At 43.3% G+C, this 25,203-nt stretch overlaps 1 protein-coding gene across 1 annotated transcript in view; it reads left to right on the plus strand.

The window, feature by feature from the left end:
- The window catches only part of kcnh5b (potassium voltage-gated channel, subfamily H (eag-related), member 5b), a gene marked incomplete at both ends in the record, with an annotated part of 154,500 nt that overhangs the window by 22,783 nt on the left and 106,514 nt on the right, over window positions 1-25,203 (plus strand). Inside the window, 4 exons of the mRNA XM_080414800.1 lie at window positions 69-184; window positions 4,473-4,865; window positions 17,035-17,192; window positions 17,305-17,576. Of these exons, the coding sequence (XP_080270926.1) occupies window positions 69-184; window positions 4,473-4,865; window positions 17,035-17,192; window positions 17,305-17,576 (939 nt within the window). The remainder of the gene's footprint in view (window positions 1-68; window positions 185-4,472; window positions 4,866-17,034; window positions 17,193-17,304; window positions 17,577-25,203) is intronic.

Genomic DNA, 25,203 nt, shown 5'->3' on the forward strand with positions numbered 1-25,203 from the left:
AGCTTTACATATTTAAAGCTAGTCATGGTGTGATACATTCTCTCAGATGAATGTTTTATTCTCAGCAGGATGGACGAAGTTTGCACGTCTAACGCGGGCGCTCACCAACAACCGCAACACCCTGCAGCAGCTCACGCCCATCAGCAAGAATGACGTCCCGCCTAAGCAGTCCCGCCTTGCTGAGGTAGGTGCTCTAACACAGTAGTTCTCATGCCATTTGACTGCAAATGTTAAGTGGTTAGATTGGTGGGCCACCTGCATTTTTAGAGCATGTTTATTTTAATGATCAATTTATTGCCATCACTATGAAAACACATTTTTCAAGGTTTTAATGAAAGAACATACATGTTTTTATTGGTGTTATATCATTAAAATCGTAGTCTTTTGCCAATTATTTGGGGGTCCACCTGCAATACCCTCGCGGCCCACCAGTGGTCCGCAGCCCACAGGTTGAGGATCACTGCTCTAACACCTATTAATACTGCTCCTGCCTGTCTCACTTTTCCGGTTGAAAATGTGTTAATTTTGTTGAACGACACAAAGCATAAATCAGGCCTAACATATACTCACACTCACTCATACATGCACATGTATAAACTGTCTCAGTGTTTTTCGTTATACTTATATTTATTGATAGAATATACATAATGTGAACTGAGTTAGTCCCAGTGCAGATGTCTAGTGTCAGACTCTGTCTATGTATTTCATTTATATTTTAATTTATAGTTTATCATTAGTATTTATATTATCATTATCCCTTATCTGTACCTATCTTGTGTTTCAAACTTACTGCCGTTACTACAGCTGAATTTCCCCCTGGGGATCAATAAAGCGTATACAGTACATGAACGCATAACACAAATGTAATGTTACACAGACACACACACACACACACACACACACACACACACACACACACACACACACACACACACACACACACACCACACACAGAGATAAATAAACCCTGCAAATATGCCAGCTAAGCAGCTTTGTGCTCTTTAGATTATTTACGCACAAATAAACCCACATCACACATTTATAGCCACAGCTTCTGTTTTATGGTATATATTTCACGGATTATTAACTGCATGGAGAACACAAATATACAGTACATTGACACACACACACACACACACACACACACACACACACACACACACACACACACACACACACACACACACACACACGGAACAGTGTGCTCTGGTACAGTAGCAGCAGTGGGCAGTGGCTGGCTGCATTTAATATTTCCTATGAGACTGAGAGAGAGGGTCAGGGTGCTCCAGGTGCTCTCAAGTCTGGGTTCGGGTGAAATACATTTTGGTGTTTATTTTGTGTCTGCTGACCTCAAACCAGCTGTTTTATTCATGACCATAAGGATGAAGTGTATCTTTTAAGCCTTAGTGTCGCTTTGAGTGAGAGAGAGAGAGAGAGAACTTGAGAGAGGAGGAGGGTGTTATGGAGGAAGACACACACACACACACACACACACACACACACACACACACACACACACACACACACACACACACACACACACACACACACACACACACACACACACACACAGGGAACAGTGTGCTCTGGTACAGTAGCAGCAGTGGGCAGTGGCTGGCTGCATTTAATATTTCCTATGAGACTGAGAGAGAGGGTCAGGGTGCTCCAGGTGCTCTCAAGTCTGGGTTCGGGTGAAATACATTTTGGTGTTTATTTTGTGTCTGCTGACCTCAAACCAGCTATTTTATTCATGACCATAAGGATGAAGTGTATCTTTTAAGCCTTAGTGTCGCTTTGAGTGAGAGAGAGAGAGAGAACTTGAGAGAGGAGGAGGGTGTTATGGAGGAAGGTTGAAAGACAGACTCCAGGTTTCATATTAAACGTTCTCATAAGGGCCAACTTTCTTCTTTCCGGTTGCGTATGGAGCCTTTTTTTTTGGGTGAAAGCGTGGTGCTCAGTAGATCAGCCAGGAGATCCATCTGCTCGCTGGCCTCAGAGAGACAGCTGGCGTCTCCGCCGCTGAGGACTCTGTGGTGTGCCAGAGTCTTTCCCCACAGTGCCCCTGGACTCCTTAATTGGGGGTTTGGAACAGCCTTCCTGCAGCTATTGACCAGACTTCTTTTGACTGGCAGGTTGTGACGAGGGCGCCGATTAGTCTTCATGCAGCCTGCCGGCGCCGGCTTACAATGCTGGGAGAGTAGTCATTGTTGTAGCAGTAATAACAGAAGATTTACATTAGTAGCAGTAGAACTAGTAGTAGTAATACTACCAGTGGTGAAAGAAGTACCGGTACTCATATTTTTAGTAGCAATACCATCCATCCATCCATCCATCTTCAACCGCTTATCCGGAGTCGGGTCGTGGGGGCAACAGTTCCAGCAGAGAGCTCCAGACCTTCCTCTCCTGAGCAACATTAGCCACTTCCTCCTGCAGTAGCAATACCATGATGTAAAAATACTGTAAAAGTCCTGCATTCAATTACGTTTGTAAAAGTAAAAGTTTTTGCATCAGAATATACTTACAGTAACAAACATAAAAGTACTCATTATGCAGAATGGCTAATTTCACAGTAATATTATTGGATAAGTAATGCAGTAGTTAGTTATCAAACGTTTTGAGACCAAGGCACACCTAAGGGCTAGTCACAATGTCAAGGCCCACCTGTAGTAGTGGCTGTAATAATAACTGTAGTAGCAGTAGTACTAATGTTGTAGTAATAATTGTAATGGTCAGGCTTGGATTAACACAGTGTGGTGCCCTAGGGCATTGTTTATCAACCTTTTTTGTGCCAAGGCACACCTGGCATAGCCAAAAGATCCCAGGGCACACCTAGATATACGTTATATATATATATATATATATATAATTATATATATATATATATATATATATACACACACACTAGGGGTGTTTTTTCATTTCATGAAACGATACGATACGATATTGGGCACACAACTTTGATACGATTTCGATACGCACTTTTTTATTATGAAAATATTTGGGGGAGAAAAAAAGCAAATGCAAACAAATATTTCTGTTTTTGCATTATTCAGACATGCAAACTTGTAGCTTTTCAGCTTCCACTAGCCGTTTTGAATCCAAATAGGGCAATAGTGTGACACCTGACCCGAAAAAAAACAGCATGTTGTCACCCTTTTCACCTCGGGGGTGTTTCTATGCCTGATTATTATTATTATTATATAGTGTTTTTTCAAACCTTCTTCAAACGGCGCGGCACACCTCAGCAGTAGCCCCGGCCCAAAATTGGGACGTTTGCCAGGGTTGATAAACACTGCCCTAGGGGGACCACACTTCAGGTGCCTCCCTCCTCCCACTTTACACATAAAGTAAAACTTACTATGGCTATGAACACCATAGATTTACATGAACTCATAGTTAAAAGTACAGACTAGCCTCATCACGCATATGACAGCATAGATAGACATGGGCCAACTGATGCTCCCTCATTGCAGCCAATGAGGGGGCACCAAATGATTATTGTACGCCCCAGGGCACTCGCCCGATCCCTACTAGGGATAATCCAACCCTGGTAATGGTATTAGGTTCAACATTGTTTATTGTACATATACATATACAATACAGTTATTAGCAGTATTATAGGCAGTGGAAATATTGTACTTCAAGTGTATAACAATAAAATAAGAATAAAATATGATAGGTAAGGTACTAAGTAGTAATACAAATAGGCGATAACAATCCTGTGCAGTCTGTAATTTTCTTACTAAGTTCTGCACTATAGTCACTGGTACTTCTACTATAGCACTAGTGACTAGTGCTATACAGTTGTCGTAGTAGTAGTAGTAGTTGTAGCAGCCATTGTAGTACTGTAGTTCAAAAACACTCAGGTATTTTGAACAATGTGTTTTGTGTAGAGACGGGACACAACAGGGGGTATCGCTGGAAGGATTATAAGCAGCACCCAAAAAAATTCCCCTTATCACTTTCCTTTCTCATTTAATGTACTCTCTTTCTCCTTTTCTTCTCCCTCTATCGCACTCCCACGTCTTCCATTCTGCCTTTAAATTGTTTCCTCTGGCTTACTCTCCCTGTCTCTCTCTCTTTGGGTAAAAGACTAAATGTATTCACAGTTTGTAATAAGGAGGTTTGTCACAGCTTGCTTTGCAAAGCAGCAGAGAAAGTCAGGTGAAAATAGAGAGCATATGCATCCAAAACCTCTCTCTCTCTCTCTCTCTCCCTCTTCTACTTCACTCCTCTCATCACGTTCAGCTGTGGAGAGGATTATAAAAAAACTTAGACATACTAAGTTTTCCTCTCTCACTTTCATTATTGGCTGTATTTGATTGGTTCACTTTCTCATGTCTCTTATATACTAGATCTATTGAGGTATTGATCGATCGAACTCAGCCCTTGAGACCAATAGCAGATGATCACCACCATGTATAAAACGTATCATTTGTCCCTCTCTGTTCCTGTTCCTCCCACATCACTAGGTGCTGCAGCTCAACTCGGACATCTTGCCACAGTACAAGCAGGAGGCGCCCAAGACCCCCCCACACATCATCCTCCACTACTGCACCTTCAAGACCACCTGGGACTGGGTCATCCTCGTCCTCACCTTCTACACGGCCATCATGGTCCCTTACAACGTGTCCTTCAAGACCAAGCAGAACAACATTGTGTGGCTCGTGCTGGACAGCGTGGTGGACGTCATCTTCTTGGTGGACATCGTCCTCAACTTCCACACCACCTTCGTGGGACCCGGCGGGGAGGTGATCTCCGACCCCAAGCTGATCCGCATGAACTACCTGAAGACGTGGTTTGTGATCGACCTGCTGTCCTGTCTGCCGTACGACATCATCAACGCGTTTGAGAACGTGGATGAGGTGAGGGGTCGTTGCCAAATCAAAGTCGTGTGTGTGTGCGTGTGCGTGTGCGTGTGTGCGCGTGTGCGTGCGTGTGCGTGCAAGCTAATCTCACAAACCACTGGATTGATCAGTGCCAAATGCTGGCAGTAAGTAGGCTAAAGAATTAGCTCCACTAATTGTCACATATTGTACTTTTTTAATATTTATTTTATAATTCAAAGGGTAGATGAAAGGGTGTCAGATTGGACTGAAACCTTTCCCAAATTTGGTGTCATACATAAATACGCCATAGACTGACGTATCCATATGATTTTTTTTATTTCTAAATCTTGGGAGAGGATTGAGGAGAGGGTTCAGGTGGGGTGGAGGTGTGGCTAGATGCCTTTGGGGGATTTCACAACTTTATACCTCAATGTTTTGGTTGTAGAATCAATACATTATTGAACCATACTGCGTAATTTGGCATTCATATTTATATTTACTACTTCTACATTATAGTGTCCCTCAATCCATCCTCCATTAACACTTCCAATACACACACACACACACACACACACACACACACACACACACACACACACACACACACACACACACACACACACACACACACACACACAGCTATACGAATTGATCAGTAGAACATATCTAATGAAGTCTGTTTGCCTGTAGATTTATTATTCATTAGGCAAGGAAATGCACAGCGTGAGATTGTTTTCTCCTCCTTGAAACAGCAGTGCGTCCTGGTAGTTTGCTGTTGTTCGGCTGAGCAGAGTATACACTGAGTTGACTGATAAGAGGTGGTTTGATTTGGTTGAAAAGGGCTTGATGGGTTTAGGTTGGGAGTGGTAGAAGTGGCTTTTGATGTAGGGCTGCAAAATAATGACAATTGGATAGTGTCTTGGGTAATTATGTGGACACAGAGTGGCATTCTGGACATGACGATATATGGAACGTGACCTTTTGGTGGAGATAGTGTTGTGATGCATTTTGAGTCAGTATTGGTTACAAAAATCTGTTAGTGCTCTAATGAGCGCTAGAGAATATAATTTAGCAGCTGTCGATATCACACTAGAGGACTAGGCAACAACCATTTTGGCAGAACTGGGGCCGGTAATAATATTGTCAATGCATCTGCGCAGTTCAACATCTTTTGTCCCAATTAGCTTGACCCCACAACAATTTCCAGCATCATGATGAAAGAAAATTACATATTTTTTTTCTTCTGCAGGGCTTTTACCATGCACCTGGGAAATTTTTCCAAAAGAAGCAACTTCTAGGCGCTTAATTAGTTTAGAGGAATCTTAGCAGAATGACTTTTTCCTTTGGGGAATTATACTGCTAACTTGTTGAATTGGTCTATTTCTAAATCTTTCATGGTCGTTTACACCTATCACTGACATATAGAGGAGTTTCATCAATACAGCTTTATAGCTCATTGGAGGCTATTTTCCACCTGATTGCGTATATAATTAATTAGACTTCAAGCTGAAAGATGCGGCTAATCAATAGACTGTACTGAACACAGAGAGTGTCTGCCGTTCATCTCTCTATGATGTATTGCTATTGTTGCGTGTGTGTGTGCATGCATGCGTGCATGGAGGTGCGTGCGTGCGTGCGCGCGTGTGCGTGTGTGCGCGTGTGTGTGCGACTGTATGCATTATGGGTGAGTCAATATGATCGTTTTCTGTGAAGGGGTACACGTGTGTGTGTTTGTGTGTTTATGCATATATATCTACTGTTTATAAACATCAACATACATCCTCTCCCAAGGAGTATTGTCTGTCTCTCTCATTAACGGTGCGCGTTCACGTGTGTGTGTGTATTTGTATGTTTATGTATACATATTTACTGTTTATCAACGTAAACATACATCCTCTCCTACAGATGTGTTATGTCTGTCTCTCTCATTAGCTGTGCGTGTGTGCGGCGTGTGTGTGTGTGTGTGTGTGTGTGTGTGTGTCATATCTCCATTTAAGAAGTCTGCTCTCTCCTGCAGTCAGGTAAATATGAGGTCCATCAGACTGAATGGGTTTGGTAGGACTGGCGCTGTGTGTTAGCTCAGGTGGCTGCCCTCTCCCAGCAGGTAACTGATGGATTATCTAACATCCTGTTGGGCTGCGGTGAGTCTGTCAGCGTTCCAGCCACTCTGTTGCGGCATTGAGCAGGGTAGACGGGTTGAGTGGAAATCAATGGCGCGCAAATTTACTGAATGGCTCTTTCACTCCCTCTAGAGAGAGCCCCCCCCCCCACTCTCTCTCTGCTAAATTGACGTTGTGTTTGTTGCTGGGGTGTTTTTTTCCCCTCTTAAGTGGATAGATGGATGACTCTGTTTGAGTGAAGTGAGGTGCAGTTAAGAAATAGTAACAGGTTGGTTATTGCGCGTCTGTTGTCATGCTAAAGCCTGTGTTATACCTAACACTTTATCTATACTTGAATACTTGATTTGCTGTTTTTGGTGCGCCACAAATAGCTGATCCACAAGCTCGCAATGTGTTGCGCTGCGACCCATTGTGAGCTTGTGGATCTGCTATCTTCGGTGCGCAACACCCGCGTGCAACTATAGTATAGCCCAGGCTTAAACTGTCGTGCTACTGTCTCAACTGGAAAAAGCAGATATGCCAAGCCTGGGCGGTGTGTTTTAAAAATGTGTAATGCCACGTGTCGTCTGTGATATACACATGTGATATGCACACACACACACACACACACACACACACACACACACACACACACACACACACACACACACACACACACACACATAAAGACACAGTACCAACACACACACAACACACTGACATAACATGCTGTATACACATGTGCACACACACGTACACCGAGAGGCAGGCAGGAGCACACAGTCACACACACGCAGAGATAACAGTAACAGAGTGTCAGTGTGGAGAGTAAAAACAACAACATGATGTAACATTTTCACAGCCAGGTTTGTACCGATGCTCCCTGGGGGGGGGGGGGGGGGGTGTGTGTGTGTGTGTGTGTGTGTGTGTGTGTGTGTGTGTGTGTGTGTGTGTGTGTGTGTCACGAGTCAGGGGATGACACTAGGAGTATGAAGGCTGTGTGAGGTTCCCTGAGGAGGTGAAGAGAGCGAGGACAGGAGATGATATAGGGAGTAAGAGGAGTAGCATAGAGAGAAAATGGAAAATAAGTAAGAGTATAGGGGTGAGGATGGGAGAGGAGTGGACCCTAGGAGTCAGGAGGCATACATGGAGAGGAAGGAAGGACCTGAGGAACCATGCAGCAGCATCGCCCAGGAGGCATGGGGGCAGGGAGGAGAGAAGCCCCCCATGAGGCAGCCAGGAGGCCCCCTGCTGGGGCTGAAGGGCCCTCGGGGGATGGCACTGAGAGCACACAGCTCCATGGCTCCAGGCTAAACTCAGCATGGCCTAATCCACCCTGACCTTTACCACAACAACAGCACACACACAAACTAAACCTGACGAGAGAGAGAGAGAGAGAGAGAGAGAGAGACACACACAGTGTAAGTGTTAGGGATGTTAGGGATGGGCTTTTGGGAATTGGGCTGTGCTAGCGGTTAAAAGCAAGAAACGGTGTGATGTCACATTTATACAAATTAACAGTACAGTGTACATCACGTGTGTTAGATACAGCAACTGTATATCATACTGTGAAAGGCCTTATCGTTAACACATTGAGTGCCAAATACACTCGTTGAGTGCCATAACCGGGAATCTCTGTGAGGAGATTTTTTCATTTTACATTTTTTTCCCCCACATGGGGCGCTCTTTAACGCAAGTTTGGAATGATTCACGGAGCTTGAAAAAAGGAGCGGACGGATCTGGATCCGTGCCAAAAAACCTACCTCCCGTCCGCTCCCATTATTATAACTCCTTGAGAAAAAGCTTCATATCTCCATATCTTTTTTAACGTGGTGGAAACAAGCCGTTATCGATGGGCGATCACTCTGCAATGGCGGATCGCGTTAGAAATATTATTGTTCCAGGCGATAGTCGGGACCCTCCACCATCGTGCACGGAGCTTTTGTTTACATCCGCGTCCTCGTCATGGCTTCTACCGCCCTAATAAGAATGCCAGCACTAGATGTACCCCGTTTTAAAAAACCTCTGGCACCAAATGTGTTAACAGTGATGAGACCTGACACATTGGTGGTGCAAGGAGAACAACCTCACTCTCAATGTCGACAAGACCAAAGAGCTGATGGTGGACTACAGGAAGCGCCACAGTGGACAGGGTCAGCGACTTCAAATTCTTTGTCATTCACATCACTGAGAAACTCAACTGGGACGTACCGGCCATGTGGTGCTGCTGAAGGCACAGAAATGCCTATTTTATCTCAAGGCATTTCTGAAGAAGTTTGGCATGATGCCCAAGATTACGGGCCTTCTACAGAGGCACCACTAAGATCATCACTAAGAACACCACTAAGATCATCCTGACTGGGGACTGTACTGACTTCAACCGAAAAGCAATGCAGAGGGTCATGCAAATAGCTAAGGGCTTCAGTGGATGTGAGCTTGCCTCCTTTCAGGACATAATACTATGGATGACGTGTCTGTAAAGCTTGCAGGTTTATCAAAGATCCTAACGACCCCAACCACTGCCACCAGGTGGCAAGTAACTTCATAGTAAAAGCCGCTGGCAGTAGATTGCTAAATAGCTACTTCCCTAGGATAATCAGGTTTTTGAACATCCAAGCCAGGAAAAATAAAGTACTGTTCTCAGTAACACTTCTTACCTTGGGTTTATTATATAGAATTTACAAAGCCTTATTTTCCCTTTAGTGTGCTGCTTGTTTAAATGTTAATCTGATTTCATGGTGGCCAGCAACATTGTTATTTGATGAATTGGCTAAATGCAACCGGATAAAGTTAACGTTAATATTGCAGCTCTAGACTAATTAGGCTGGTTCAGCTGGTGCATGTTGGCACTACACAGTGGAAGAAAACATTGAAGTCGATCCAGTCTGAGAACTGATGACGGTCACTTTGAAAAACAGAATGAGCGTGTAACACAGAGTCCAGTTACAGTTATATTTTAATTATTTATGAGTTATTTTAATTTGGGGTAAATTAGCCATAAAACGGATAATGATTTTTCTTTCCCTTCGTGTACACACTTAACTGTTTAAATGTCTCATTGTGTGTGTGTGTGTGTGTGTGTGTGTGTGTGTGTGTGTGTGTGTGTGTGTGTGTGTGTGTGTGTGTGTGTGTGTGTGTGTGTGTGTGTGTGTGTGTGTGTGTGTGTGTGTGTGTGTGTGTGTGTGTGTGTGTGTGTGTGTGTGTGTGTGTGCTACACACTCACTCCCAAAACGGCCTATAGTGGCTTCTTGGCACAAATGTGACCAAACGTTTTACGTTAAATGCTGTTCTCAAACCCAAGACGTAAAAGGGGGAGCTTGTAGATCTGCTATTTTCAAACATTCCAGTACTTTTACTTTTGGTACTTTAAGTATATTTTGATGGCAATACATGGCACATTTTGAACACAGGCCTTTTACTTGTAACAGAGTATTTTTTATAGTGTGGTATTGCTACTTTTACTTAAGTAAAATATCGGAGTACTTCTTCCACCACTGCTTGCCGTCTTGGGAGTGAGAATGCGTTGCTTTGTGTGTGTTGGGAGTGAGAGTCGAGGAGATATAGGCAGAGAGAAAAACAGCTGCTGAATATGAGAGAGAGAGGAGGAACAGAGTGAGATTGAATGGATAGAGAGGGATAAAGAGAGAGAGACAGTGGGGATTGACATATGGAGAGACAGAGGAGCAGAGAGACTGAATGAGGGATGGAGAGATGTGGATTGACGTACAGTATGGAGAGAGAGGGAGCAGCAGAGGGATAGGGGGGTTGAGAGGTAAGTTAGGCTGCTGTTGGACTCATCACAGGTTTCCTTACTGCTGGAAAACAACAGATGGAGGGATGGAGACTAACAGATGGATATGAGTACATCAGACTACAACAGTCTGTTGTAGTCTGTTTCACTCAGACCGCGTACTGAATGTGATGGAGAGATGGAGGGATGTTGAAGTAGGAAAGGAAGTGGTGGTCCGATGAAGGGATGAAAGAAGAAAAGGCAGATGACGGCTCTTAGTTCTTATTTTTGGACACTGAACACATTTCCCCCACATGTCTTCTGCATGTTTTACAGCAATTGTTTTTAGGTGCCACAGAAGTACCTCACATGTTTCATACATTTTGAACTTTATAATGGAAGTATTTTGGGCTCTGACGTCATATACTGTATGTCATAGACCATTGATGTCATGTCATAGATGACTGACATCACATGCTGGCTGACCATATTAAGTCCAAGATCCACATCGGAGCCATGCCGTTCCCATGTGGATCCCAAGATCTGCATGATTAGATTGTTTTTGTTTTGGTGTATCGTGTGACTGAACTGCTGTCTGTGGTCTCAAGGCATACTTCACACATTGAAACATTCAGCTTATTGACTTTTCGTGGCCTCATTTCAGTGCTGGAGGAATCGTTCCATGCACTACGCTTCCTCTCTTCCTCATGTTTCACGGAAGATTACAACCCTCAGCATGTGTTACTTTCCTGAGGCAAGGTTTTGTTAAACAGGTGCTAATATGCTGTGTTTTTTTTTGTGTGGGGGGGGGGGGGGGTGGAGGTGGTTCCACGTGTTGCGCGCTCTTGACTCATGCTCTTTTCATCTGCCATCACTGTGGGTAGAGACTATACTGACATTTACATATGAGCCCTGAGCTCCCTGGGTCCCACAGGACAACTGCTTTGAAGCTTGGGATATGAGAGAGAGAGAGAGAGAGCAAGAGAGAGACACAGACAGAGAGCAGTGTTAATTTCGTAGTCAAAAAATGTTCCTCGACTACCTTTTTTCACTGACGAAAACTAAATAAAAACTAAGCTGTGCTGACCAAAATTATGACTAAATATATTGACAATTTCGTCAACAAATAAAAACTACACTACAATGTTAGGACTACAATGTTAGTAAGGCCTTATCAGAGGTAAGGTTTACAGTCAGAAGGACAGAGGCTGAAGAGGCTGGACCACAGACCTGATGCTACCTTATGGGTCCATGTGTACACTCAAGAGTTACAAATGGACAAATTAACACTGAGGATTTTACAGTACACTAGAGTCAGTGACAACTAGAGCTGCATGACACCGATCAATAATCATATCGTATTCATATTTTGGCTGTATATAGTGCACTTCAAAAATTATGTTTGGGTCTTGGAAGGAAGGTGGTTTGGAGACTTGGACTGAGGACAGAAGTCCAGAGAGAGGATGAAAAAAAGAGTGAAAAAGCAGAGGAAACCTATAGACGAATTCACAGACGCGCTGCCTGTAGCTGCCTGTAGGTGGCCATTGCTGCGGTGTCGCGGTCAGGGCCGGATTTATAGGAGTTGAGGCCCGTGGGCTAGAGTAATTTTCGAGGCCCCCCTGGCACGCATGCACGCGTGCGCAGCGCGCGTGCATACTTGCCCCCTTTGCGCGCGCGCGAATTTTTTTTGTGGTTCTGGGCGGATTGGGTTCGTTTTTTTCACGGTTCTGGGCGGATTGGGTTCGTTTTTTTTCCAGTTTTTGGTTTTTGGCATAATAACAATAATATTTCTTTTATTTTATTTTTTACCAAAAAAATCGGAGGCCCCCCCAGTTGGAGGCCCGTGGGCTGCAGCCCACCCTAGCCCAATGGTAAGTCCGCCCCTGGTCGCGGTGTAGGAGCGTTGACACCGCAGCCATGGCTGCCTACAGGCAGCGCGTCTGTGGATTTGTCTATAGCGATGGACAGAGCAGTGGGGAGCAGGGGAGGCTGGTACTCAGCACGAGAGAGAGAAATGTCCCTACCTGAGCTTGAGTGAGTGAGTGAGTGCACTTCCTTCTCCAAAGGGGAACCGGGTGAAGAGAAAGTACTGTATGAAGAAGCTATAAAAAATAAACCCTGTACAGCAGCTGTCACCATTGAGGTGGAGCGGGGACAGGGATGGGGGGTCCACCTCCTGCCACTCTACAGGTCCTTTTAAGCTCTGCCATAGGTAGCTGACTAATTAGGGACACCTGGGCATTGAGGTAACAAACCAAAAAGGGATAACTTTCTATCAGCAGCAACTGGAGTGGGAGAAAGTTGGCTGTTGAACAAGCAGAGCCTGCTGCTAAATTACATCTCACATCACGTTTATCCTTTGTTTTGTTCATTATTCCTATGACTATATTTTATAACTGCAAAATGTTGTACAAAGAATAATTTCACCCACTCTTTTTCTCCCGTAAACTTGTGATGTGACAGTAACAACAAGGCAATTCAAAGGGATTTACGCAAAGACATTGAGACAAACAAAGAAAAAGAATCACGTTATAAAAAGACATTTGAAAAGTAAAAAAGACAAAAAAGAGAATGAAGCTGCAGTGCAGAAGAATTGGATCAAAAACATCAATAAAACGCAGCTGCAAACTGTTGTAGCAGACCTGCAGCTTTCTGGGAGTTTGTTCCTGATAATGTGGTGCATAAAAACTGAATGCTGCCTCTCCACGTTTAGTTCTGACCCTGGGTTCAGAAAGCTGACCTGTTAGGTCTGGATTGTTCATGATGCAGCACAAGATTTATTTTGGCCCTAACCCATTCAATGCATTATAAACCAACAACAACCAACCAATATTTACTTTCAGAATATGGCATTTTGAAAAACACTCATACGCGCACACGCACAAGCGCACTTACACACACTCAGAAGTGTTAAGGAAAGCCTTACAGGTCATTTTTAGTGTTACTCAGGATTTGCTGTGTTGGCTCTGTGTTTCTTACTCCACCATCCCAGCAGCCTCAGCAAACCCCTGTGTTCCCCACTCTTCCCAGTGTTTTTATTTATTATTACAGCCTCCGTGAATTGTCTTCATCTCTGTTGCTGAAGTAATTTATGAGAGAGCATGAGGCTGTTACAAGGACCAAGAGAAGGCTACGCTTATGAATGATGCTGGTTTTGACATAGTGTGTCTGTCTGTCTGTCTGCCTGCCTGCCTGCCTGCCTGCCTGCCTGCCTGCCTGCCTGCCTGTCTGTCTGTCTGTCTGTCTGTCTGTCTGTCTCTTTGCCATGGAGAGGTAGAGTATACAGCAGTTTACAGAAAGAGTGAATATAGATTTCAGTCTCAATGTGGATCGAGGGTGACAGCACAGCAGGGTTACAGTCTAGTCCAAGTCCAACCATCTGATCTCTTTCTTTTCATTTTTATTGCATGGCGAGCTGTCTAGAAGAGCGTTTGTCTGTGTGTGTCTGACTCCGCGGCTAGTCTCGCAAACCACTCGTTCGATCAGCGACATATTTCTTGTGCATGCTGCCAGTATAGGCCGAGGAAGAATTAAATCCCCGAATATCTTTCACATTGTGAATGTTTCTGTTGTGTGTGAATAATTTTCACATCTTGTCAGATCTCATATCCATACTTAGACCTACGTCATCAATATGATGTTTTCAACATGCTGCGACCCATCTTGTTTTACATAACTTCCCTCTGAACGGTGTTAGATAACCCTGGTGGCTTTCATCTGCTTTTATCCAACACCACTTCACCGCCAAGGGGAGCTGACTTTAACTGACACCAACGCTGGCAAACATTTAGGCTGTGTTAGTACACGCCACCCTGTTCCTGTCCACACCTATACAAAACTCCACTCCTCCAGCGTTCGTCAGGATAATATATATAGATAGATACAATAGTAGAGCATACACCCCAACCCCCTCTCCCCGGGCTTTCTCACTCAACTGCAGTTTTTTATTAATAATAATTCTCCTTGTTTGTTTTGGGCTTTTGCTGTCAGCCAGTTGCCTTGGTGAGTTTGTCCTCTGTTTGTGGAAAGTGACACCACAACATAGAAACAAAAGACTGAGGCTCCATTTGGAGGGCATGTGTCAGTTACATCAGAGAGGAAGAGGAGAAAAGACAGCTGAGCGTGTGTGTGTGTGTGTGTGTGTGTGTGTGAGTGCATGCATGCATGCATGCGTGCTTGCTTGCGTGCGCACATGTGTGTTTGGATACCAGTGTGTACTGTATATTGAGTGTGTATATTTTGAAAGTGTGTGCATGGATAAGCTTGTGTTGTAAGTGCTTGTGGACATGTGCTGTGCATGTATACATGTGCACATGTGTATTTATATGTATTATTTGGTGTGTAAGTGTGCATATTGTCATAACCACGTGTGAGTGCCCAAGCATGTGCATGTCAACTGTCAAAGGGACTCATCTGTTCCCAACACTCCCACTCTAATACCAAAGTTTTATACACGGCACATGCCTGTTTAAAGAGCTATACTTTTTTTTTGGATGCTGCAGTGATGGTATCAGGTCAAATACCTTTATGGCTCTCTTATATAGCTGTTCTAGGGGCTTGAGTGTCATCACACTTGCGCAAGACCAATTTGTGAAACAGTACTCGATGTGAGAGAATATTATTAGAGATGCATGTGACAGTCACACAGCTCAGAACTCAGAAAACAAGTTTAGTTGGCTGGCTCAAGACCTGTTGTGTATGTCACCACCTCTCTTTGCAGCCTCTCTCAGAAAGGCATTTAAAACAATATTAAACTAGGCTGCCGTAGAGGTGTGCATAGTTGAGACGCTTCAGCAACCTCTAGTGCAGCGGTTCTCAAACTATGGGTCTAAAAAAAGTGAGGTTGTCGCGACCAACTTGAAGAGGACGCCCACTTCACTCCTCATACACACACACACACACACACACACACACAGCTCTGCCTCCAACACCAACGAGAACAAGCAGACAACGCAAGACAACACACACATCAATAGGATCTATTAGGCTGATGTACCAGACATTGCTGACTCCCATGCATTCAGATATTTATTAGCTTGCATACATTTTAATAATAAGTCAATATGCCTTTGCAATGCAGATACTGTAATTTCTTCACTGTGTTTTCTCATAAACTCTAATATCACTATGAATGTAAATAAGATCATTTTCATTTTATGGAGGATTTTCCCATAGCGAAGAATGAGCCAAAACTGTGGGAGGAAACGGCTAACCAAGTGATACACAGCAGGTTACTGCTGGGAGGCAGAGAAATAGGATGGGGTGTGGGGGGTGTGAGAGATTGGGTGAGTCAAAGAACCAGCGGGGGGGAGAACGAGAGCGAGGGTAAAACAAGAATGGTATATGGGAAGGAGGAAAACGCGTAACTGGAACGCTCGGTACAACAACCTAGTCAGACCCCTTTTTTCGGGCCGCTTGTACCAAGCGGCCCGCTTGGTGAGAGCAGTCGGTACCAGCGAGGCGGCACACTCAGCCCGCTTGGTGAGAACAGACTACAGCCCCTAATATTAAGCTAGGAACTAGTTAGGCAAAAACAGATGCCTAACTAGTCGACTACTAGTCAACTAGCCACTAGAGGCACCACCGAGCGAACTCAGGTGAGCAAGTCGCCATGCCAAACGTTGCAAAGTCCGCTTCAGCCGACTCAGCGATTCAAGTTACGTGAATCATAAATCATCGCCCCCCCTAGTCTCGGTACCCCCGAGACGTCAAACGTGGCGGAGTAGGTTCTGGTGGCCAGAAATACCTGGTGGGTCCGACGGTTCCGAGGTCGCCGGATTTGACTTGGTCCAACCGTTCTGAGGTTGCCGGATTTGACCGGGTCCGACTAGGTTGTTGTACCGAGCGTTCTTGTATTCGGAAAAAAGAGGTTTGAGGTTACAAATGAAAGTGTACAGCTGTGTTCATTTCTATTGACTTTTACAAACCAACAGTTTTGCTGATTATGTCTGTTGGCTTAATAATTTAATACACAATTTAGCTCAATACTTAAAACTTAAAAGCCTGTGATATAAGATATACATTTCCACCTTTTATAATGTTTAAGTTTGCAATTATAGTTTATTTTGTACATTTAAACATGTCAGCCTTGTCAAGTTAGTTTCCTGAGGGTCAACTGACCCCACTGACAGATGACAGTGTAGTGGGGGATATTTATACACTTTTTTTGGGGATATTTATACACTTTTTTTTAACTGAGCTGTCAGTTAGTGTGCCAACCCCCAGTTTTTCTGTTGAGTTCCTCTGTTTTTCTGTTGAGTTCCTCTAATGACTAATCTCTCTCTCTCTCTCTCTCTCTCTCTCTCTCTCTCTCTCTCTCTCTCTCTCTCTCTCTCTCTCTCTCTCTCTCTCTCTCTCTCTCTCTCTCTCTCTCTAGGGTATCAGCAGTCTGTTCAGTTCTCTGAAAGTGGTCCGCTTGCTGCGTCTGGGCAGAGTGGCTCGTAAACTCGACCACTACCTGGAGTATGGAGCAGCAGTACTGGTGTTACTGGTCTGTGTGTTTGGACTGGTGGCTCACTGGCTTGCCTGCATCTGGTACGGGCTTCACTTATTTTGTCCTAATCTAGAATTAAAAATCTATTTAGCTGGCCAAAGAATTTTCACGTGGTTGTATTTTGTGAATCCAAGCAAAACGTCCTCCCTACAGGTACAGCATCGGCGACTACGAGGTCATAGACAGAGCCACCAACACCATCAAGATGGACAGCTGGCTTTACCAATTAGCTCTCAGCATCGGCTCCCCCTACCGGTACAATGCCAGCGGTTCTGGCCAATGGGAAGGCGGGCCAGGGAAGGATTCTCTCTACATCACCTCTCTGTACTTCACCATGACCAGTCTCACCACTATCGGCTTCGGCAACATCGCGCCTACCACCGACGGAGAGAAGATCTTCTCCGTCGCCATGATGATGGTCGGATGTGAGTGTTGTTTTAATATTATCTCCTGACATTGGCAAGAAGCGTACTTGGCTCTGCTGCCACTCTTGTCTTTTCCTTGGCTTTCACTTAATGACAAAGCGTGTGGCTCGGTTGTGAGCTGCGTCACACATCACAGCAAGAAGGTGTCTGGTTCAATCCCCAGCGCCAGCACTTTCCTGTATGGGGTTTTGGATGTTCTCTTTGCGTTTGGTGGACTGAAGAGTCTAAAACTGTGAGTGAGTGATTCTTTGTCTGTGTTGGTCCTGTTATGGACACTACACTGTAAAATCCTGTGTGCTAATTAAATTAGCACCGTAACTCCTGTTAAATCTTTACACTAACCAGAGTTAGAAATGGATAAATGAACAATGATAATATTACTGCGTACCTCTCCAGCGTACACAATGAAGGATACTGTATAGGATCTGGCAGTTGTAGAGAATGAATGAATGAATTAATTAATTAATTAATTAATTAATTAATTAATTAATTAATTAATGTATGTTACATCTTACATGTATGAAGGATTTCAGTGGCTTTGAGAGATCTAGCTGAGGTCTATGGCTTATACATTTTGTTATTTGATACATGCAAGTGTTCTATTGTGATTTTTCTTCATTTCTTGCTATTTAGTCTGATGTGATTGATCAACCCGAGGCCCTATGACCTGGATATTAGTACAGTATCTTTAACTCAGATCAGTGATGTCGTCACAGGGGAACATGCACAATGATGAGATAACTGTAATTAACTGATACAAGAGTAATAACGGCAGTTTACAATGTGACAACTGTGATTAATGACATACACTACTGTGGTTAATCGCCTGTATCATCTGAACAAATGAAAGTGTGGTAAGGGTGGAGGAAGTCTGTTGGCTATAGTAGTGAGATTGAGGCATCAGATGGTTGCTGGTTTGAATCCTGGCTGTGAAAGTGAAGATGTTTCCTTTGATTTTATTTATTATTGATTGTGGAGTAACATTACATGCATGCATGTACAGTAATGTTATTTCGGACACAACATAAACCAAATGCACATCTATGGAATTTTGATTTTCTATTGATGTCAGACACAACATAAACCGTGTCAAATGCACGTACAGTATATGGAGATTTTCAACCTGCATGGATGTCAGACACAACAGAAGCCATTCAACATGAACGGATTGATGTCAGACACAACATAAAACTTTGGATAGAATGCAAGCTTTAAGGGCCAGATAAGCAAGACAGGCAAGACCAGGCAAGTGATGTCAGATCAACATGCTCTGATGTCAGACACAACATAAGATAAGATGCAGATAGCAGGATGCAACATAGGTGTGAAGGCCACGTAGCAGCCTGAACTGTAGATGTGAAGGGCCACATAAATACTGTATATGTGAAGGCCCTGAACCTCTAGATTTTCAGGCCTCTTTCAGGGATCTTGCACACACTGACGTCGGGAATTTGTCCATAATTGGGCCTGCCCGTCGCTGCCAGGGTTAATGCATCCGGGCATATCTGTGTGACCCACAGACAGACAGTGACTGCCAGCCACAACTTGAACTTTATATAGATTGATGCAGGGGCTTTGAACCTGTAATCCTTAACGGTGCAAATACATTTAAGTGGAGCAAATTGCATTGGCCGCCAACGGCAATTGGTGGGCATGTTGCTAAAATGCAAGCTGTGTTTAAATGTTTAATACCCCTAGAAGCACCAAAATTCTCCCACACCTTTCAACTACGAAACAAAAGAATATAACTTTTTGATAGATGGGTAACTTGCGGCAGCTGAAGTAATTGGGGGTATATTTCATCTCAGCATGGACAAAAACTGAAGCTGGGTTTTTATTACAGAAATTATCTTTCTTTTGAGGCTGCAAAGAGACTGGTTGCTGCTACCATTATGCCTGTGCATGATTTTGGTGATTATTATACACATATGCATGCATCCTTCCAAAGCCTTCATGTCGGTCATGGAGCATTAAGGTTCATCACAAATTATAAGGCATTGTTCCCTGTATGCGTGGGTTGGTTGGCCTGCTTTGTCCACCTGTAAACGTATCCACTGGTACGTCTTTGTTTATAAGACAATCCTTGGTTTACTTCCATCCTACATATCCAAGTATATCAATTTGACAAGTGCAAGTTATTGTTTACGCTTCCAGGACTTGCTCTTACTAACTGTCCCCAAAGCCTGTAAGAAATTGAGTAATAAAGGAACTTTTATTTATGCTGCTCCATCAGCTTGGAACTCATTGCAAATGGATTTAAGTCTTGAAACCAGTTTCATTAGATGCTTTTAAAACAATGTTTAAGAAATGAGAGGCAAATCAGGCTGTCAATGTTTTTTGAGCCAGTCTGTTTTGCTATTGATCCTGCACTCTATGCTGAATTTTATTGTTTTGGCTGCGTTTATTGACTGTCCTGATCTGTATTGCATATTGTCGCTGTCAGGCAGTACTTTTTTATCTCTTTCATCTTTTTATGTTTTTCGTAAAGGAATGCCCTATTTTATACTGTTTATGACAGTATTGTGCAATCGTAGCGAAAATAGCTGATCTACAAGCTCATAACGAGTCTCATCGCAATGCGTTGTTAGTTTGTAGAGTTATTTTCATTATTCTTGAAAAACGTTTGAATTTGAATCCTGAAAAGTAACAGTTTTGAACATACAGTATGAGGTTTCCACTGACAGCAACGTTATATTATCATAATATAAACCGGAGCGTATCTGTTGGTATGGTACTGTATGTGGTGTGGTCTGTGATTAGCATATGATAGGCTCCAGAGACCTTGTAGATTGTTTGCTTTTTGATGAGTCATGCTTCATAAAATATCCGTCCTCTGTGTGCTGATACAGAATGTGGTAATGGAAAACAGACGTTTTTTTCTATCAGTTGGTGTGTGGTTGCTTCACATGCATTAAGACAATGTTGTGTTTGATCCTGCTGTGTGAACACTGCAGATGTGGCAGTCTGTATGATGTTATGGGGCACTGATAGCTTTAATACATTTGTTGCTGTGTGCATACTCTGCACATGGTTTTGAAACAAGCTAATGGTTTTTACAGCTTTGGGCATGCTGTGCGAAGATCTTAGATGTGTGCGTGTTTGTCTGTGTAATTGCATAGAATGAGGCATTATGGTTAATACATTTTGAAAAACATGCACCGGTATTTATATGAGGCAATTCATTCCAGTGCCACTTACTGCAGCAAATTCATTTAGTTTTAATTGCAGTAAAAAAAAATGAAGAAAAAAGAAAAAGGCATTCATAAAAAAGGCTAATCTTAGTTTACCTCTTGGTATGTGCTTCTATGCACTCTACAAATATAAGTAAGTAGCAAGCCATGTGGCGCTCCTGTTTCCGTAGCGTGAGGCAGCTTGATGTGCAAGTACACCCCCTGGACATGACATTAGCATGTTGCAGGGACTTACCCCCATTCCAACCTTTGATGCCGATTGACATGGCGGGAGGCATTGGGTACCATTTTTATAGTCTTTGGTATGACTCGGCAGGAGATTGAACCACTGACCTCCCAGTCTCTGGGAGGACAATCTAACCACGAGGCCACTGAGCTGGTCTGCTGTACTGTACAAATATGCCCGGAATTAAGTCATACAGTAAGAACGTCTGCTAAATGACTAAATGGTATATAAAGGGCTCTGAGGCCTTAGATTACAAACATTCTCATAGTCTGGAAATGTTTTAGAATATAAAATAGATTATTGATTAGTCTTTGGGTTTGTGTGGTGGAATGTGATACAGTATGATATAGTACAAAACCAGAGACCTTGAGTGCCCCTGTTTGTACAGTATGCCCACACTGTACACACACAATAGACTTTGAAGTGCTTGTAGTGCACTATACTTTGCGTATCTGTGAAGATTCTGATATAAATACAAAACAGAAATGTAATGTATCTACTAGTAGTTACATAATACTGCATACAGTATGTACTGCATATAAGCATAACTACTCAAAAGTCCCTGTATAATTATTTTCATACAGTGACCCTTGGCACTGTCTGAAGGTTAAATATGAGTTGTTGTTTTTTGTGTATTTGGTATCATAGTAATGGAATACAGAAGTCTGCTGCACCTGCTGGTATACTAGTACAGGGGGGTTCAGGTTGCGATGCATTCCACATGTATGAGATTTGTAGCAGTTGCTGAGTACACTGCATTCAGAGCAGTGGCGTTTGGTGGATTCTAACGTTGGGGGGGGGGGGGGGGGGGTTCGTGCAACAACGGCTGATAAGTCTATTGAGAATTACAGAGCCATTCCGGGTGGAAAACGGAACGCTCGTCCCAAAACACACTGCCCCATTTTTTTTCGCGGACCGAGGCCGCCGGTTTAGACCTGGGGCGAGGGTGTTTCAGGACGACAGTTCTTCTTCTATTCCATTTCTGAAGTGGCCGTCTCTGCGCAATGGAGAGAAGGACGGCCGAGGTTTCCTTTTTGCTACTCACAACAATAATGAAATGTGAAGCTATTTCGGGGCCCTCTTTACTGTATACCTGGCAGGAAAACGGTTTGACGGCTAAACAGTTTTTTTAATGGCCACTCATTAACAATTCGGCCGAATGCAAATGAGCCCCATTTGAAAACAAAGGCGACTTTCTGTGGTCGGCTACAACAGAATAGGGTGAGGGGCTGCTAATGTTGATTTTTTGTTTTTTTCCCCTGGCGGATCTTGCCCCTACACAGGGACAAGCTGGGTTTATAGACCGGGCCATGGCCTCGTTGGCCCCAATGACGATACTCGCCTGATTCAGAGACGTGTGTTTGGATGTGATAGTACAGGATATGATAGGTAACAGGAACAAATGGAAAAGCGATGTGTTGTTTGTATCGAGTACTGAGCAGTGACCTTGTGTGACAAGGTGTTGCAGAAAGAGAGGATCCTTGATAACTAAATATGGTTCTGTCTTCTCTTTTCCTATCCATACAGAAAGGATTCTTCTATGAACTAATGAGCCTATTTGAAAAGGTCATGCAATACAATCTTGGGTTTAAATGGTAAGTTATTGTAATGTCATGTGATCATAAAGGTCATATTATGCCAGAAATGGTATTAGATGGACAGTTTGGGGTGTTGAAACCATATGGTGTATATACCGTATAAACAAGACGGGGTCTAATATTAGCCTGACACTGGCCTACACAGGTGGTAGGAGTGAAACAGGTAATCAGGGAACACACCGGCCCGCCCTTTTTGCCAGAATCAGTGTCTCTTCCCTTAGATATATCGGTAAAGAAAAGGTCACATTACCCTGAAGTGGAGGGGACTTTGTTTGTTACAGGGGCCCTCAAAGCTAGTCTGGTTCCAGACGAATCTGCCATTGTAAAAAAAAAAATGCCCTAGGCAGATTAGGTCTGGCCCCTCTCAATAGAGATTGCAGTTCTCTCCCTCCGAAGTTGTGCGGGACCAATCAGGGCCCAGTATGCAAATATGGGGCGGGTTTATCACCAGAGGCATTTTTTTAATTCGTCCCTCGGAAATGCAGGTTCCACACAGAGATTCCAGACTAATATCTACGCTGTGATATTAGTCTGGCCATGCCAGGCTACCTCAAAGCTGCAGTGTTTATAGATACATATTTGGTGTGATACAGTCAGGGGCGTCAAATGTGTATTGCAAGGGGTGGCAGCTGCCACACCTAGGCTCACTGGTTGATATTAAATTTCACTTAAAATACATTTATAGGCGTAAATGTTCATTTCACTTTCCTTATCTCTGCTTTGCTGCCTTGCTGCTTCCTGAGTAGAGCGCTGTCCATGGTGCTGAATAGCACACTTGTGTAACCTGCCCTACAGAATGCATCATTGTTGAAGGATGAGCTTGCATTTGAAGATCAAATCTCATTCTACAGAAACTTGTATATGTGGAAGTATTGTGGCATGGTTAAGTTGGATCTTCAAAAGGCATTTGACACTGTAAATAATTATATCCTTTTGAGCAAACTAAGGGCCTTTGGTTTTAACAGTCTTTACAGTGGGTAAGGTCTTATCTGGGGGCAGAGAACAACTGGTAGATGCGAATGGTACCATGACCTCACCTCAACCACTAACGAGAGGTCCCTCAGGGGAGCATTTTATGTCCTCTTTTATTCACACTACGGTATGTTAATAGACATGAAGTCCTCCTGTGATTGTAACCTGTTCTTTTTCGCTGATGACTCAGCTCTCCTATTCTCTCACCATGATAAATCAGAGGTAGAAAAATTACTTCACAGAACTGCAGAACTCCACAATATCAGATAATATGTTGTCTCTCCATCTTGGCAAAACAATACTCAATACTCTTTGGGTTTAATGCAAAACTAAAGAATTCCCCTGTGTTCAGAGTGGTGGTTTGAAGGTACAGCCAAGGAAGAAGTTACATTAGACAAACTATGTAGAGAGAGTGTGACACTAAAAGTTATCTCAAAGTTAACCAAAAACTAACATTTCTCGCCAGAATAACAACTTTTATAGATATGAGCGCTCTTGAAATATTGGCAGGGGCACTTGTTCAATGCTATTTTCTTTGTTAGTTTACTTGTCTAGTACTTTGACAAGTATGAATAATTGATTACACACATATGCACACAAAGGACCACAATGGAAATAAGCTCTCAAGCTTGTTTGTGTGTTATCCTTTTGACTAATCTGGGAACCCATCGTCAAATAAAAAGGAAAAACAGTGCCCCCAGCGTTTTTCACTTTTGCATTTGACTCTGGGGGGAGTGATTAAATAGACCGACGATGTCTGGAAACCAGCGTTTGGTCTCTGCCCTCAGCCCTCTACTTCCAGTGGTGCGCCTATGTTTTCATTCCCACTAACAATATTTCTCCACGGAACACTAACACCATTTCTCCCAAAGAACATGGATCGTTTTGGTTATAAGCCCACTTGTTTCTATGATGAAAGATAGTTAAAAGTTAAAATGTTACTAACTTTCCGTGATTTTGTCGGCTCAGAGGACGCTATTGTTAAATGAGTTTGGGTTTGTTTCCAGTGGGAAGCGAACGCACAGATGTAAATCCCGCCCACTACATTTGATTGGGTAAAGCGCGGCCTGCTTCCTGATCTGAAGGCACGCCCACTTGTAGGCCGACGCTCACACGTTCTGAACGGGGCTCCCGACAGATTCAGTAGTGCAGCTCTGAATCTGTTCTTGAGAGATTACCTTTTGACAGATATGTACAAATATATAGTCATGTATTTTTGTCAATAAAAACATCCATCAATCAATCTATCAATCAATCAATAGCAGCATACTACTTTATGCCACATGTGTATCCACGTGTTTCTGAGTAGGTGAAAAGCAATATTTCAATTGCCTTTCACTGTATGAAAAGCAATATTTCAATTGCCTTTCACTGTATGAAAAGCAATATTTCAATTGCCTTTCACTGTATAAATTGACATGGAAGTTCTCTTCTGATAGTAGGGTCTGTATGTGTGTCTCCTCAGCTACTGAACTGAGATCGGATAAGGCATTGTATTGATCCTTGAAAGGAGGCTCCTTTGTCATAAGGCAGCTTAAAAACATAAAGAAACCCACCCACGTGTAGCAGCAAAAAAATAAAACCCACTAGAGAACACTGGGGAAATACTATCTTGTGTTAATCATAAGAAGTGTTACGCA

This window comes from Gymnoscopelus braueri (genome assembly GCF_963280865.1).
Source record: "Gymnoscopelus braueri genome assembly, chromosome: 19".
Classification (NCBI taxonomy): domain Eukaryota; kingdom Metazoa; phylum Chordata; class Actinopteri; order Myctophiformes; family Myctophidae; genus Gymnoscopelus; species Gymnoscopelus braueri.